General features: G+C 41.0%; 1 protein-coding gene across 1 annotated transcript; it reads left to right on the forward strand.

The window, feature by feature from the left end:
• The first annotated feature begins 1252 nt into the window (after window positions 1–1252).
• On the forward strand, window positions 1253–17563 carry LOC134358461 (acyl-CoA desaturase-like). The gene is made up of 5 exons (XM_063070701.1): window positions 1253–1624; window positions 2019–2149; window positions 6927–7132; window positions 9079–9311; window positions 14909–17563. Exons 1-5 carry the CDS (start codon window positions 1372–1374, stop codon window positions 15106–15108), a joined length of 1023 nt encoding a protein of 340 aa, XP_062926771.1. The 5' UTR covers window positions 1253–1371; the 3' UTR covers window positions 15109–17563.
• The last annotated feature ends 878 nt before the right edge of the window (window positions 17564–18441 follow it).

An 18441-nucleotide genomic window follows, 5' to 3' on the forward strand; every position in this document is an offset into this window, starting at 1 on the left:
TTCCAACGAAAAACGCGAGACGAGGGAGTGTGTCAAATTTCACCTCTCGCTTTTACTTGCTCAACACCGCCGGAGGTCCCGCCCAGGCGATCACGTGACCAGAGACCGCGGAGGTTACTATCGGATAAAGTTAAGTCAGGCCGTGAGCCAAATAAGAACATGTAGGAATCAGCGAGCACAATATGCCTTTGATTGTAAATATCAAAGTGAATCGTATCGTTCCCTCCTGCCCCCTCGCGTAACCACATAATGGTAACCACATGTAGCTAATGTAGTGCAGTTAAAGGTTTGGGGGAATCTTAAAAAAAACTCCCATGGGAACTCTACCATGTGCCTAAAATTACAGCGCATGTTGTGCTTGTTTGGGAAAGAAATGCAGCAATATCAATGAAGCTGAAAAAAACCCTTTCGCATTATTTAGTATGCTTCAACTCTAAACTGTATAAAAATATTGCTTTGCCACCATGCTGAGTTACAGAAAGTGCAGTTTAGATTTCCCCCACTGGCCGTGCCTCCTATATACATTTAATTGTCATGGAATGAGTTCCGCGGAGATTTGATGTCTCTTCGAGGTAATAATTTCATCAAAGCGCCAATAAACAAATGTTTTTTTGTGTCTCAGTATTATAACGTGAGTGAATTATAAATGTGCTATATTAGTATAACAATTTTTTAAAAATAAAATCTGGGTTCAGAAATTGTGATTTAATTTTATAACACATGCTTACAGGGCATCGTAGGGAGCAAAATAATAGGATAATATTTTTTAAGTCACTAAAATGGCATAAATTTCAAGTTACCGACGAGAAATGGTGGACGCTAGGACCTGCAGGAAATCCTGGCACAATGACCCACATTTTCCTTGGGTTACTGTAGGCCGTTGACTCGCCCGCTCAGGTGCTGCTTCGCTGCCTCCAACCAGAAAGGCACGTTGCCTTGCAACAACTGAAAATTAAAGAGTGCTGCAACATCAATACGTGAAATAAATTTATTTTTAAAGTTTTAAAATAAATTTAGATCATTAATTATCTGCATTAATTGAAAATTTATAAGCTATTCCGCCCTCATTTAATGCATAATTCAAAAATTGCATTGCGTTGCGCGTATATTAGATATGCAATTGCTTCTATACGGGAGTGTTGCAAGCATAACATGCCACCAATATAGAACCAATCAGGACTGGGGTGTGGTGGTACCAAACCAAGCTGGACCAATGAATGCAATGCGATTCCGTCTTCCGAAAAGTATCAGCCGGCTTTATTGATCATCTTCATCCCCAACAACACCCACTTGTCTATCAGTATCTGGAAGGCAGCACAGCGCCACGGACGGGGATCTGGAGTTCCTTCATCTGCAATTTGCCGCGGCGACATGACTACCACCGCCCGCAGTCAGAACCAAGCACCGGCCGCCGACTCCGACTCCGAGCTCCCAACCCCGTCAGACTTCGTGGACGACCGTCCGCTGGTCGACGATGCCTTCGACACCACGTATGTGGAAAAGAAAACCAAACCGCCCATGAGGCTGGTGTGGCGGAATATCTTCCTGATGGGGGCCCTCCATCTCTCGGCAATCTATGCCGTCACCCTGGTGCCTTCTGCCAAGCTTCTGACCTGGCTCTGGTGTAAGATAACCTTTTATTTTATAATTAACCTTCATAGTATTCGATGTAGTTTCATATTTTTACAGCCATGTGTTCAAATATTAAAATTTGTAACGTTCAAGTAAAACAACATGCGTCATAGTGGTTTAACCGTTGCGGTTCGATTGAAATGCTATTTAAAATGAACGTGCTGTTTGAACGGTTGGATTGACTTTCGTTCTTCGATGTAATCCAGGTGCCGAGCTCTCAATGGCGCACGGTTTCAGTCTGAATGTTCGCTGCGTATTAGTATTTCGCACTATCCTTTGTTCTCCCTCTCTCTCTCTCTTCACCCTCAGTGGTGGAAGCCGGGTTGCAGTTGTTTTATCGAGGTTTTCACTGGCTGCTTCAACTACGTCTTTTTCTTCCGCTGCAGCCGCCTTCTGTTTCTTGTTGAGCGCCCTTGGGGTGACGGCGGGCGCCCACCGACTGTGGAGCCACCGATCCTACTCTGCCACCACGCCGCTCAGAGTGTTCCTGGCCACCGCCAATTCAATGGCTTTCCAGGTAAGGTGGGGGGGGGTCCCATTATAATTTTTCGCTCAATGATTACAACAGAGGACGAATATAATAAATTTGTCCCGGCCAACCGTGGGGAGGGAGGGGTGGAAGTAAATGCTAGAAGCATTCAGTACATAGAAATGCAGTTAACTAACTCAAGCTTGCCTTCCTACAGATGACTCTTGACCTGCTTGTTTCCAGGATTTTTTAAAATTTCAGATCAATATTGCATTTTAAACAAACGGAGTCATGTTTCACTTGTTTTTCTTCCCGGCTCCATCCATTGGAGAATTTTGAACTCAGTAAAATAGCCTCCATCTTTGGAGCAATGGAATGATAACGACGGAAGACTTTATTCATTAAAGGGGTGTTCTATGCATTCTTAATTCTTGATACTGAGCAGAGTCATTGATCAACTGAGGTAAAATAACGAAGGGAAGATAGCGGGTCGGGGAGAGTAGCACAAGTTGCTTGTAACCTTGTTTCATTGCTGCCATTTACTGGAGCTTGTACATTTTCCCTATAACTGTGTGGGTTTCCTCCCACACAATGAAGATGCGCTGGTTGGTAAGTTAATTGGTCCCAGTAAACTGCTTCTGGTTTATGTGAGAGTGGAAAGGTTACAGGGGAAGCTAAAGTGGGGTTGCTGTAAGAACTGGGGTATACTTTAGGGGCTGAATGGCTGCCATCAATGTTGTAAGAAATTAGGAGCCAAAATTCTGGGCCATTGATCCAGAGATGAGAGTTTAAACCCTGCATAGTAGTTGAGGGATTGAAATTAGAGTAATTTAGAATTTTAAGTTGATTCTGTAATAGTAACCATGAAACTCATATAAATTGTGGTTTTAAAAATGCATCTGGTTCACCAATGTCTATTGAGGAAGAAAATCCTTTACCTAGAATGACCTTTTGAATTTTCAGACCTATTAATGTTAATTCTTGGGGATGTACAGTAATGAGAGTACTACTTGACTGTCTTGCTAGTGACATCCGTGTTCAATGAATGAATTGTAAAAATCATAAAACAGTTTTATCTTCATTGATACATCGGAATATCATTTAACAGGTTAGAAAAAGAGCAAAGAAAAAGTAACAAAGTTAGAAATCTCCCAATGGTTCTAATGCCACTGAGTTGGAAATCGCCTGTTAAAAGGAAGGCTCAAGATTCCCGGGGGTTTGGGACATTCTGTACTGTCCATGGTATTGTAGCTCAAAAAGATCTGAACGATGCTGTCATGGCTAGAGTTGAAAGTGTCCTTGGAGAGCGTTTAAAGTAGTTGGACGGGGATGGGAACCTCATGTTTTAAATGGGAAGAATGGGATGAGGAGGCCATTGGTTTACTGAGGAAAAATTGAAAAGCACAAGTTGGAAAATACAGAAATGGAGTCTAGTTGCGCTAAAGTGCATGGTGTTTTTTTTTAATAATAGCTAAAGTAAGGGACAAGTTCCGAAGCTTCATGTCCTGGCTAGATGAGATGGAGGTATAGCAACATTGGCTAAAGAATGGTCACTGATGTTCGGAGGGCCATGGTGAAGATATTTGGATTGAAGAGCAGAAAAACTCACATTTGGAAGCAAACTATAAACTTCCCAACAGTCTGAGTCAAGGGCAGTAATAGTGGAAAATTACAGTTATCTTCAAACTGCAATACAGTCAGTGGGGGTGGGGGGAGCAGTGTGAGCACAGCAGTGGGAGAATGATTTTATAGCTAGAATATTAAAGTCCACCAAGAGGGTGGTCACTTCTTGATTTGTTTTTGGGAAATGTAGCTGGGCAAAGGGAAGGAGTAGCAGTGAGGGCATTCTGTTAGTTTAATATGGTTATGAAAGAAGGCAAGATTAAATGGGAGCAAAATTTCCAGACGAAGGCCAGTCAGGCTGAAGTGAATTGGGGAAAGGCTACTTGAAATTAATAGGAATTTTAAGAGGTGGTTTGAGAGATTTGGAATAGACGTGTTCTCACAAAGCAACCAAAACTTGTCCTCTAGATAATTACATGCATGAGGTTAGGATAATCAAAAGGAGAGACTATGGAAGGGCTTGTGGAGCACAGTGAAACTGAAAAGTATGAAAGCAAATGTTTTGTTGTAAATTAAGCCAGGATCAAAGCAGTTTTAATTATATAAAAAATCAAGAGGTTAACAAACTAGAGAGTAGGCTCTATGGAGGACCAAAGATGACCTGTAAGCAAAGGCAGAGGATGTGAGTAAGGTTCTTAATGAGTATTTTGTGACTCTGTTCACAAAAGAAGATAGTGATTTTGTGGTTTAAAATGAAATGACTGCAAAATATTGAATGGATTAACATTAAGAATAAGTATTAAAGAGACTGAGTTTTTAGAAGGTGGATAAATCACCAGGCTTACATGAAATGCTTTCTAGGCTGTTCTTATAAAAGCAAGGGAGAAAATTGTAGAGGCTTTGACTTTTTTTTTCCTTTGGCTACATGAATGGTGCCGGAGGACAGTTCATGAACTGTTATTAAAATGGCAATAGGAGCATGAGAATTACAGGGCAGATTGGTTTGATTCGGCAGCGGGCAAATTACTGGAATCCACGCAGGGGTTCAGAATAAATTTTCATTGAGGAAAGCCCAAATAAATTACCCTCTAGGTTTTGGGAAAAGTTGTGCCTGACTTATTTTTTAGCTGATAGTAAGTAGTGAATTCTGTATATTGGGATTTTTGGCAAGGCCCCGTGATTGACTAGTCAAAAGTGAAAGTTCATAGCATTCAGAAAGAGCCACAAGATGAGAAGATGCAGAGTAAATGGCCTGATCTTGAGTGGAGGAGTTGGGGGGGCCTTGGAGTGTTCAACGGGCTGTTCAAAATGCTTATGGGATGGTTAACTTGTATTAGCTGAGGCGTACGTTAAGAGAGCAAGGAGACGGTTTCAGAACAGGTCCGGATGGATCAAAGCTGGAGTGTTATACATAGCTTTGGTCATCACATTGCAAGAAAGATGTGGCTGCTGAAGAAAATGCAGAGGAAATCTATCATGTTGCCAGCACTAGAAATTGGTTAACTGAAGGAAAAATTTGATGAGCTGCTTTAGAACAGAATAGCGCAGAGCAGTACAGACCCTGTGGCCCACAATGTTGTTCCAACCTTTTAACTTACTCCAAGATCAATCTCAATGCTTGCCTCCCAAATAGCTCTTTTTTTTCATCTATGTATGTTTCTAAGAGTCTCTAAATGTCCTTAATGGTTTCTTCTTTTGAGTATAAAAGACTAATGTGAGGGCCATTAAACTGAGAGGTCTAGATAGGTCCTTATTTACTCTAGTTTTTCTTTAGAAATGGGGTCAAAAATCAGGGACATAATTGATGAGATTAGAGATTGTGTGATGCATTAAGGTGCTCTTCCACTGTTAAAAGGCAAGCACTTGCCATAGTGTGTTTTTTTTAAAAAAGCAAAAGCTACCATAAATACACTTGGAGAGTTGACCTCCAGGCCTTTATGCTCCTGGGGAAAATGTTAAGCTGCCTACATGCACAATATGCTGGAGATTTTCAGAATCTCTTGTGTTTATGATTAGGTTGGGTTGCTCTTTATCAATCAGCACAGACACAATGAGCCAAGGGACCCATCTCCTGTATCCTGAATTCACTATCATTCTTTGGCTGTTGTAAGAAATTACACAGATAAATCCAAACTTGTGTGATATTTATGAAAATAAAGAATATAATACTATAATTCAGTTAAGCTATTGCTATTCTGCAAAATGATCTTAAAAGCTTTGTCACTGTTAATGAAATCAACGATTACACTCATGTTCTTTCAAATCTGACTCTGTCCTTGGTTTACTGTACAGTACATTTGCTCTGTTGTACAACTGAGTTCTACAGTTCCTTTGCCTAATCTATTTTCCTTTGCTTCTTTAAACCCTAACTGACTACACCCATCCTTCTACAGCGTAGGTTCATTTTGTACTGTTTTTTTTATCAGTGGCTCAAGAAATGTTCCTAGATTACAGATGCTGTAAAATTTCCTGTTTTTTGTTTCACCCTGAACAGTCCACAATAATGTTGCACTGTGAATTATAGTACTCTGTGAAAGCTATACTCAATACTTTTAATTTTAACAGAAAATTCTAAAAGCAAGAAAATCTACATTTGTTGAAAATATGTAACCAGAGATGTTTAGCAGGTGAATGTTCGTGGTGAAAACTCATTGACCTGTAATGAGAGCTTACTTTCTACAGATAACCTGACCTGCGGAGTATTTACAGTATTCTACATTGGTGCACAAATGCAATAAAACTACACCAGCTTGTTGGCATCTGATGTAGCAGTGTCTGTTTACATTTTGTGCAGCATGTTAGATTTGTGCTGTGCAAAATTTAAACTACCCTGAGTCCACTTGGCATGCAAGGATGTTAAAGTGACAAGATCTTATACCAAGAGAGCACTTGAAAAAGCGCAAAATTCTGCCTTGCTGCTTAATCCAGACAGTGTACATGCTACAAACACGAGAAAATCTGCAGATGCTGGAAATCGTAAGGCAAAAACATCCAAAATGCTGGAGGAACTCAGCAGGCCAGGCAGCATCTATGGAAGTGAATAATCAGTCGACATTTCAAGCCAAGACCCTTCATCAGGACTGCATATGTGTATGTGGTATTGGTTAGCTGGTGTGAGAAGGAACGCTGTAAACTAATAGACTTTGGGTAGGAATGTCCTGGCAGCATTGGATGGTAAGATGCATCGTGGAGGAAGGGGTAAAGGAAAGACATTTGAATCGCTTGTGTTGCATTTATTAACTTAATTTTCCCTTTCATTTAGAACCATATTTATGAATGGGCAAGGGACCATCGGGTGCATCACAAGTTCTCTGAGACAGATGCTGACCCTCACAACGCCTCCCGTGGCTTTTTCTTTTCCCACGTTGGTTGGCTGATGGTTCGGAAGCATCCAGATGTGATTGAGAAGGGGAAGAAGCTGGACCTTAGTGATCTGAAGGCAGACCCTGTTGTCATGTTTCAGAAAAAGTTAGTAGTACTTCTAGTGTCTGCAAGTTTTGCACATGATAATGTTAAACATAAGATACTCCAAGTGACAATTTTCATCCAATCCAATGATGAAATGCAGATCTATTCTGTTACTCATTCCAGCTTCATAGAAACCTGCTACATATCTGCCTGTGGTTCAGCATGGTTTGGGTGCAATGGGAGGACACAAGTAGCTATGCATAACTAAGGGCAGAGTGTAGAATATGGGAACATTGGGACTTTAAGTTTAGAGCTAAGACCATACTGAAGCAGAATGTGTAGGAACATTCCTCTGCAGCGGGGTTCCCAATCTTTTTTATGTCATGGACCCTACCATTAACCAAGGGGTCTGTGGGCTCCAGATTGGGGGCCCCTGCTCTACAACTTGAAACGTGAAATGCTGAAGGTTGATACCAGATCTGACATAGTACTACTGAAATCCTAGTTTCAAGGCAGCATTAATTAAATACACAGTATGCGCAGCTATTCTTTAATGTAATCAAGTCTGATGGTGATGGGTATTAGATATGGAATGCACGGTCCTCACTGCATCTTGAGCTTTCCGAATTTGTGGAGAATTGTGTTTGGCCCTGTAGAGCAGATTTGTTAGCTTTTTTTAAACGTGATCTGTCTCCTTTTCACAAGTTGAAAATGGCTTTCAATAAAAATAGCAAATGTCATCTTGGGGGGGAAAAAGAAGGTTTGGATGCTCACTATGCCAAGCTGTCCAGGCATGGCCCACTCCTGATAATTGTATTAAGTTAGGCTTTGAGCTGCAATATCATGTGTAACCCAATGCAACAACCAGTCTTCAGCAGAAAGTTCTTTATTGCTCCAATAACTGTCCAACTTTGGAATTTAGCATATGTGGTGCACCCTAAACTTTGGGATGAAAGCCAGAAAAAAGTTGCCCATTGTTATCTTTACACTAATTAATGGGAGCAAGAGTGCACCAGGGTTCCTTGGAACCAGAGGCTGTCTCTGCGCTCTGCACCACCTGATTTGTTTAGCTAACCGAAAAATGGAATTGGATTGCCTTGGCAAGCTGGTTTCTCCAACTTGGCTCCCCATACAAGAATGCTGAGGCTGTTTAAATGTTACTTTTCCAGCTGCAATTTACCATAAGTTTGTCTTAATGGGATGAATACTTAATATTTGCCTCAATTGGTATTTGATCTAAAATGATCATGGGAGCTACACTGCAGGGCCATTAAGAGTATTTTCACCTGAAAATATTCCAGAGTATCTCTAAGCTTGATGGTAGATTGGCAGCTAATTTATGCAAGGTGAAGTGAATAACACCATTGGTTAACATTTATTTTCCAACCAATCACTGGAAGGGAATCCCATGTTTCTTGAGATAACTTCCTGGGATCTTCATACTTGACTGCTGATAGGGTTTCCAGTTGTAACATTTTTTTTTCCCCCATAGTGTCAGGTAGTTAATAATGCAGCACTCCATGTAACTGTTGACCTAGGTGTGGTTCTTAGATCTCTTGAGTGGGACTTGAAAGCTTGCTGACTGAACCTCAGTATATTGAGTTAACCACAACCTGGCACAGGAATTAGTGGTACAACGTTAGTGAGGCTTTTTTTTCTTTTTAAGCAATCCTCAGCTCCACTCCTTTTGACAGTGCATAAGGTATCGTGTGTGTTTGCTACTTAAAACTGAGTTACTAGTTTGGTATTGTAGTTGCCATCATTTTGCCCAGTTTTCAGCTGAGGATATACTGTGCTGGCAGTGGGTAGAATAAATGAAGACGTAGAGAGACTGAATTGCATGTTTTCAATTTGAGGGATGATTTTTTGCTACAGATGCCCATTTGCCTATACAGTAACCATTTGACAACCAGTTATAGCCATTTACATCCAGCCAATCACAATGTCGATGTATTTAATCATCAATTCCAGGTATTTTCCTTGTAACAAGTACCACCTTCTTTCAGGTACTATAAACCCTCTGTGGTGCTACTGTGCTTTGCCCTCCCAACGTTTGTTCCCTGGTACTTCTGGAATGAGACTCTTTGGAATTCCTACTTCCTGGCTGCCATTCTGCGCTACACGTTGGTGTTGAATGCCACCTGGCTGGTGAACAGTGCAGCTCACATGTTTGGCAATCGACCTTATGACCGAACGATTAATCCCCGGGAGAACAGATTTGTTGCATTTGGGGCAATAGGTAAGAAATCTGCCTGATTTTGCATAAGTCTCTGGTCCTCCAATGGACACTACCTGCACTTCTAATTTTATCCAACTTTCTTTCAGATCTTTACAACTTCAGTTGCTGATATTCATGTAACCATCTCTGCTTGGCTGTCATTGTTTTCCTTATCCACAATATAATGCTTATTTGGCTTCTTTATTCTTGAGCTAATCTAGTCAACTGTTGTACAAGTACAATCAGACATAACTTTTGACTTTGCTATCCAAGTGGAGGTATGACCAGAAGCTTGGTCAGACTTCTTGAAGGCGAATCTTTCAGGAGAGATCGGAGTATGGGGCATGGGCATCTGAAGCCACAGATGGTAAACAGGGGCAAGCCAGGATGCACAGACTGCCAGAAAGGGGAATGTGAAAGGGTTTGAGGGCTGTAGAGTTGCACAGGATCCAGAAACTGTATGGATCAGGTCTTGGAGAAATGGTTTTAAAATCTGAAACTTTCTGAGAAAAGAACCATGGGGAGAACAAGTGAGTGAACGGTTGCATTTGGATGAGGTCCATTTAGGAGGTGCCTGGTGGGTAGCTGTCTTAGAGTGTGAGTCGGTTCCATAATAATCGTGGACTACCTTTATTGCCAGCGCTGAATAGGCCCTTCCAGTCCTTCAAGCCACACTGTACATCAACCACCTATTTAATCCTGGCTTTATTGGAGGATGATTTACGATGTCCAATTAACCTACCAACCAGGATGTCTTTGGACTGTGGGAGGAAACCAGAGCACCCAGAGGAAACCCACGTGGTCATGAGGAGAACGTACAAAATCCTTACTGGCAGTGGTGGGAATTGAACCCAGGTCTCTAGTACTGTAAGGTGTTGCGCTAACTAACTACACGACCATGCTGGCCTTTGTGTATTATCTCCTGCTAGCTGACTTCCGTATTCAATTTGGTCATTGCGCAGTAAAAAGTGATTCTTTTTTTAAACTTGAGTGTAGAACATGTATTCTTTTTGCTCACAAAGAGGTTAAGAACTTGGCATTGGGTTATTGGGAGAAATGTGAGCATGCCTATAGCTCTGGCTGAGGGAAAGAGTGGACTGTCACAGTGTAACCTGCTTGAAGGTTGTCTCAATGTAAAGATACAACCGAGCACTGAGAAACTATCTTGTTGTTCATGTTCTTTCCACTTTTTATTCCCTGTTGTATTTTCAACCCATCTCTGAGGGAAGAACTAAATAAATATTCCCTCAGCCTCCAAGGCAATCCAGCAAATCTCTGAAAAATTAGCATCTGAAATTGTTTGACTGTGGTCTGCAAATCAATTTTAAGTGGCCAGTGTTTCTCCTATAAGAACTGTACCTATGGTCTTGCACAGTACAAATCTTGTTTTGGGTTAATTTGACATTTTTAAGAAGTTTTCATTAGGATTTTTTAAATCGAAATCTCTGATCAGCCCTGCCCTTCCAACCAATACTCAAAATAAACTGCAATTTAAAACAACCAACACTAATTTTTCCCCTCGTGGTGTAATAGACTTCAAGGCATAATGGAAGAGAAATTGGATAAGATTTAATTCTGCCCCCCCCCCCATCCATTAAAAGCTTAATGGAGATACTAAAGCTTCAAGCCACAAAATGCATGTAGCTTGACAGAACTGGGCTTTGAAGACTCTTAAAGAAAAGAGACAAGTATAGAAGAGAATTCCAGAGTATGGGGGCTTGTGGTAAAGCCACAGCACTACCATAGTGAAAATCCAATAAAGGTTGTAATGCTGGGTTTGCTTATCATAAGGAAATACGTGCTATGCTTATCAAAGGAAATGATGGTCAATGGGCCTTGAGTAGGAAAACATTATTCACACCTCATGAGCCAGTCAAAATATTTGAGCTGAGAAATTATTAACCATCAACCATGTAACCTGTTTAAAGGTCTGGTTCTGAATTGCATGCATCTCAAAGGCCACTTCAGTTGTTTATCATTGGCTCTTTTTTAAATGTAGACTAAGGCTTTGAGTTATTGCTGACAAAATCAACAAGATTTCATAATGTGTATTTAAGCTTCTGGGAGTATGTTTTTCAAATAGCAAATATTTTTCCCTGAGCAATGCACGCTATCTCAGCTGATGGGCTGTAGGCAGTGCTGAGAGAAATGATCATTTCTGGGTTATCAGTAGGCAGTTGGCAATGTCTGTTAAAGTCAGAGTTGGGTCATGGTCAGAGTTTTCGTGCTATTGAAAAATGATGGAAACAAGTTAACCACACTATCAGTGCTTATATCGCATGAGGATGAGGGCAGACTTGTGGTAAGAGGTAATGAAATTCAAGCTGCTGAAAATGGTTGAACTAGGGAGCAGGTGTGCAGGGAAATATATTCATGCCAGTTTGCCTGGTTGGAGCTGGGGAGGTTGGATCCCAGTTCTGATGTGCTGAGTGTTTCCAGCACCCACCATTTTGCATTTGTTAAAAGCAACATGACCGGCTGGTGGCGCAGTAACATCAGCGCCGGACTCCGGAGCGAAGGTGCCCGAGTTCGAACCCAGTTGGGCCGCTCCCAGCACTCTTTCCATCCATGCCGGGTTGAGTATTGAGCTCACAACTCGGCCTCGTAAAAAAAAAAAGACTGCGCTGTGAGAAGGACGTGGAGGACCACTCAGAATCTTTCCTCCAAGACAACCACTTTAAAAAGTGGTCGCTGAGGCTCTTGCAGAGTATGGCACACAAAATTTTTAAAAAAACAACATTCATCAGTTTGTTTCAAAAATACTTACTGTTGTATTAGTGTCACTGACATAAACACAGAAACTGGCTTTTCAGTCTGCTGCATCCATGCTGGCCTCTTGGCACACTTGACAGATTTGTCTGCATTAAGACTGTATCCTATATTGACACCTATAAGTCTTGTCTTATATGCCTCTTAAATGTAGTGATTGTATTTCATCCTACCACCTAAGACAGCATGTTCTAGGTATCATCTTTGCTGTGTGTATATATAAAAGAATTTCCCCTCAGATCCCACTTCAAAACTACTCACCTTGAAACTATCCTTTTTTTTTGATAATCCTACCATGAAAAAGGGTTTTGACGATCAATGCTTTTCGTCATTTTATATACCGTGGTTATCTTCACTCCAGTGTGAACGAATCCAGTCTAGCCATCCTAACTAAATCCTCCAATCTCAGCAACATCCTCGTGAATCTCCTTTATGTGTACATACAGACTTGAAGATGTACTTCTATTAATGTAAACCCATCAAGACCATTGTTATGTCTTACTTGGCACAGAACTACCTAATGGTGACTCTAGTCAAAATAGGTTTTCTGGAACATCTTGAAGGAGAGGGGAAGAGGAGTTTGATGGTGGGGCAAGGTGCTTGTTTTGGAGCCAAGATGAGATGCGGCATAGTTTGATTTGCAAGACTGAACTGAAGGAGTAATCAGAGCCTCAAGTGTTTTAAAAGTCCCAAAGGAATAATGTTTTAATGGAATTTTAGTTTTGAAGTGGTATTAGACTAAAGCGCACAGAGAGATTTAGCAAATAACATATGAAACAAGTCAGAAATCAGGCCAGAGTACAGGCTTTTGGACAAATTCTGCTTTATGCAAAAGTGGGTGTTAAAATTATTCCATCTGGAGCTACCAAAATGTGGACAATGGCCAGATCTTCCAGACTCCACCTACTGTTTTAGTCATTGGATCTGTCTGCAAATTGTAGTTGTACATATTTGCGTTCAGAAACAAGCAGCCTGGTATGTTGTTCAGATGCCATGTTCTGGTTGTACCAGACACTGGCCAAGAAAGCATATAGTGCCTCTACTTCCTCAAAAGCAAAGGTAATTTGGCGTGTCTCCAATGACCCAATTTTTATACGCAGCAGAAAGCTCTGCAACCAGATCCTTGACTGACTTGCGGAGAAAACATCTCACTGACAGCTAACACTGGTACACCTCAAGGATGCATGCTTAATCCACTGCTCTACTGTCTACACCCATGACTTTGTGATTAGGCACAGCCCCAACATCTGCAAATTTGCTGATGACACAACTATCGGCAAAATTTCAGATGGTGCTGAGATGTACAGGAGTGGGATAGATCAGCTGGTTGAGTGCTGTCGCAACAGCAACCTTGCACTCGATGTCAGTAAGACCGAGGAATTGATTGTGGACTTCAGGAAGGGAAAGTTGAGGGAACATGCACTTGCCAAGGGATTGATCAGCAGTGGAAAGGGTGAGCAGTTTTAGTATCAACATCTCTGAAGGTCCAACATACTGATGCAGTTACAAAGAAGGCACAACAGTGACTGTTATTAGGAATTTTGAGGAGACATGGCATATCACCAAAGACACTTGCAAATTTCTGCAGGTGTATGGTGGAGAACATTCTATCTGGTTGCATCACTGTCTAGTATGGAGGAGCTACTGCACAGGATCAGGAAAAGGCTGCATCTATCATTAAAGGGACCCGCATCGCCCAGGACATGACCTCTTCTCTGGGAGAAGGTACAGGAGTCTAAAGAGAGGTGCTCAACATTACAGGAACAGCTTATTTCTCTCCTCCAGATTTCTGAAAGGACAGTGAACCCATGAAAACTATTTTTCCTCTTTGCACTAATTATTTAATTTATATATTGTAATTTATAGTTTTTTATTGTGTATTAGAATATACAGCTGTAATAAAACAACAAATTCCATGACCTGTGCCAGTTGAAATGAACCTGATTCTGATTTGTCCAAATCTACTGCACCCTGGCATGCAACCACTCTGCTCAAGACCACCACAAATTGCAGAGTTGAAAACGCGGCCCAGTTCAACACAGACACCTCCACTGATTCTGTCTGTACTATCTGCTGCCTCAGGAAAGTGAAGGCATCCGTTAGTCTTGTGAGATCATGGATCTGTGCCTGGAAAGTCTTCACTGTCCAGGGTGCAGGCCTAGGCAAGGTTGTATGGAAGACCAGCAGTTGCCCATGTTGCAAATCTCCCCTCATCACGACACCGATGTTGTCCAAGGGAAGGGCATTAGGACCCATACAGCTTGACACCAGTGATACCAATATGTGATTAAGTACCTTGCTCAAGTTCACAACACGTTCCCTCGGCTGGGGCTGGAACTCACGACCTTTAGGATGCTAGTCCAATGCCTTAACTACTTGGCCACGTGCCCACACCTCAGGAAAGCAGTCAGTGTAATCAATCACCTTTTTTACCTCAGTCAGTTTTTTTGCTCTTCTCCTCCTCCCCCTGCCCCCCCCCCCACACCATTGGATAAGATAAAAGCTTGAAAGCATGTATCACCAGGCACGAGTTCAGCTTCTATCTCACTGTTACAAAACTCATGAACAAGCATCTTGTACAATAAAGATAATGTCAATATACTTTGCTATGGCCATTGAGCTTTGTCTACACCCCACTTTCGCAACTGTAGCAGTATATTCTGCATTAATTTTTAATTTTGTGCTATCTTGATGTAAAAGGAGTGATCTGTCTCAGTGGCATGTAGAACAAAAGATTTTTTTTCATACCCTATCTTGGTTCTTGTTATAATAAACTAATTGACAATTAATTGAATTTCTGGATGCTGCTAGTAAATTGGTTTTGACAAGTTTCTTTTCCTGCTTTACAGGAGAAGGTTTCCACAACTACCACCACACGTTCCCGTATGACTACTCAACCAGTGAGTATGGCTGGCGAGGGAACATCACCACCTGCTTCATCGACGCTGTGTGTTGGCTCGGGCTGGCCAGTAACTGTAAGAAGGCCCCGCGGGAGGTGGTTATGGCCCGCAGGCGGAGAACTGGTGATGGCAGCATCAGAAGTGGCTGAGCGTGCTTGAGTGAGCAGACTGTCAACATACTCTGTTGCTCCCCCAATGCCAAAGACTCCACCAGTCACGAAGGCAGTTTTGTCAGCAGTTATGATTTTTAAGGTGGAATCCTTTTTAAGAAGTCTTCTATCCACATACCAGTAAACTGATGAAAGACCTGAGAATAGAAGGCCGCTTTAAATATAACAATTGTGCTTCATTATTGATAGTAGACATGGTTCATGCTGAATTTTGGAATTGGCACCTTGTTGAAAGGTAATCTTTGGGGCATCAGGTATACAGCTTGTCGTTTTACCAGAACTGTTTAGTACCAATGTGTTAGCATTGTAAGCTCCTAACCCCCTTCCACACATACCCCTGCTTCAAAGATTCCTTGCACAGGTAACAGATTTTGCATTTAAAGGATTCCATCTTAACTCCCTCAAACAGGTGCTAGGGATACAAATTTAAAACAAAAACCTGGATTAGAGGGAAGTACTTTTGCAAATATTTGGCGCCAAATGCCAGCATTAATGATACAGAAAATGATTTGGATTGAGATTGAGGTGCCTCAAATTCTGGCTACTCTAGAGTCCTTTCAAAGGTTGATGGCATGCCATTAATTGCTGTCTATTCAACATTTCAAGTTTGTCACATTCAATAACCATGCAATATATCACTTATACCCATTGCCTTTTATAATTTTTGATTTTCTTTAAGTTTGTAGTTGCAAAACTCTGTACCCTAGATCATTAATTGATTTTTAAAATTTATTTTGTCAGCATTTGAGTGGGGTATTGGCCTTAAGATCACCCAATCAGTTCAATCCACAACCTTGATCTCCCTCCATGCTGACCAGTAATATTGTTTTTGACCCAAGGAAGACAGATGTTTAGTTACTAATTTTTTTTTGTGTGCATCAAACATTCAACACTACTGCATTTTCCCCATTCCCCTCTCCACCTCACTTTCTCATGAACGTAAATAACAGTTCTAATAAACTGAAAGCCAGAGTTTAGCTTCCTTTACAGGGGAACGGGGAGAATTGAGCATTAGCACACATTGTGCTCTGTACACTTGGATAATGATTGATATGATAGTTCACACCAAACTTTACTGAGGGTGAGGATCTACCTGCACCAAACACAATCTTTGTTTCAACTAATTCAGTGTATCAATGTACAGGATTGCCTGTGGATTTTTTTTTCTCGCTGGAGATGGAACTTATATGGTCAAGAATGCATATGAAGTTTCCTTTTGAAAGATGCTTTATTCTTGATTTTTTTTTTTTCCAAGTCTTTGAATTTCCTTTTTGGTGTAAGGTGTGATGCCATTGTTGTATTTTGTGAGACTGAATGTTGTGCTTCAATAATCATGCTGAAATACTAATATAAAACACTGCAGAAAAAAAAACTTGCTGTTGAAACTGTCCCAGGTCTCCAGGGTTGATTTAAGTTTCCTAAAACTCGACTTGCTGCACAGCATTGTTCCAGAACCTGTGACACAGCAACTCTTGCATCCTCCCACAGTACAATGCGAGCTACAGTGAATGTAGAGTAGGTTGGGCTTCAATCCAGAAATGGCTGAGCAAATGTTTCGGGTGCCTCATAAATGGGTAATAGCTGAAGTCAGTTTGCTCTTTGAACAGCAGTAATGACACTTACGAGATTTTTATCCCCCCTCCAGCTCCTGCTCTTGCCTCTGGAATTTCTCCTTTCAGATAACCCTCTAGTGCAGAGTTAAGGGTTGATAATTTCCCCTGGATGTGGTCTGGACACGAGTTGTTTCCAAATAGTTGGATTGAAGGGTTAAAGTAAATTCTAGTAAACTACCTGACTTGCTAGATGCTTGTAACAAAAATTTCACCAGTAATTCATTACTTTTCCACTATTGCTACTTATATTGCAAGCTGACCTCGCCTAGTAGACAAACTTGGTTTTACACAGGTTGTGAAACTTAGCTGGGTTATGAGTTGCAATGTGCTGTGATTTAAGATATTCCCTTAATTTGAAGGAAGCCAAACCTATCACTTAATTAAAATATTCCTTTCACCTACAACCTTAATGATTCATCTTGGGAGGAATGAGGGGAGAAGGTTTAACAACACCAAGTTGCAGAGATGTACTGCTCCACTGTATTCAAATGAAACGCTTACATCCCACAATAATACTGGCAATGGGTCTGCAGAAGCTGGAATCTATTAAACCATGGGACAGAATCCCAACTTGCCTTTGCTTGATGTATCCACTTTAACAAGAGCTTGAAGAACAACTACTAATCATGCCAATCAGCAACTCTGAGCAGAACACTCTGTAAAGTCAATATCCCAAAAGTGTGGCAATCTCCTGTTCACCAACACTGTCGTCTGGAACCTGCTGTGAGTCATGTTATTGTGTTGATCTTTATGCACTTGTATCAGTGCCAGTTGTTCCTGTTTTAACAGAGGCAATATTTAAAATAAACAATTTAACTTCCTTTCTCTTGCATTTTATTTTTTTGCCATTTTCACTAATTGGTTGGGGGGTTTTCGAGTTGGTTGCTGGAACTGTTCTCTGCCGGTGCCTTGTGTGGAAGCACTGAAATAAAGTATTCTCAGACTTCAGTGTAGGGTAATGTAATGGGTGACAGATGACACATATTGTTTATAATAGAAACTCTTCTACATAATTCACAGGCATTCAAGTCATTGCATTGTGTTCACTTTAAGAGACTGTGACGCAATGATGTCAGTTTAAGGCAACTGCTTTAGGTTTGTAATGGTGGAAAGCTGCAGCTTTTGTTAAGCACATAAAACATCTCCCGTTTTATTCACTAAATCCTACAGTAGCATTCAGAATGGTGTTTGAAAACAGCTCTTAAAAGCTTTAGCATAACAAACTTTCATTGTTTCTTGCAGATAAGTTGCTATTGTCCAGCACTTTTGCAGGTTTTCATTTATACTATGAATCTTTTGATTTTATATTAAGATGAATATTCTTACTGATCTGATAGAACACAGCAAGTCTGGTAGGAATTTCTGTAGTATGTGCACGTGATCTAGTGCAGATTTAGAAATAAATACTTTGCTCTAATTTGTTTAATTAATGAACTATGAGTAATTATGCTGCACCTCATCTTGGTAACCTTACATTACATAGCTGTTGAGTCTTTATCCTCGCAAAATACACACAGTACAAATTTGCCTCAAAGTACTTTAGAAGGGAATGATGCCCTTGATAGCTAAGGAGGTCTGAAGCTGAGAGCTTCCCTACTATTTTGAAGCACACCTATTTGTTTTGAACTTCCACTATCTGCACCTTGGATGTCTCCCACTCACCGGTTTTCAGGGAAGCTGCTGCTTTTCTGTGTTCTAG

This window comes from Mobula hypostoma, chromosome 18 (assembly GCF_963921235.1).
Source record: "Mobula hypostoma chromosome 18, sMobHyp1.1, whole genome shotgun sequence".
Taxonomy (NCBI): domain Eukaryota; kingdom Metazoa; phylum Chordata; class Chondrichthyes; order Myliobatiformes; family Myliobatidae; genus Mobula; species Mobula hypostoma.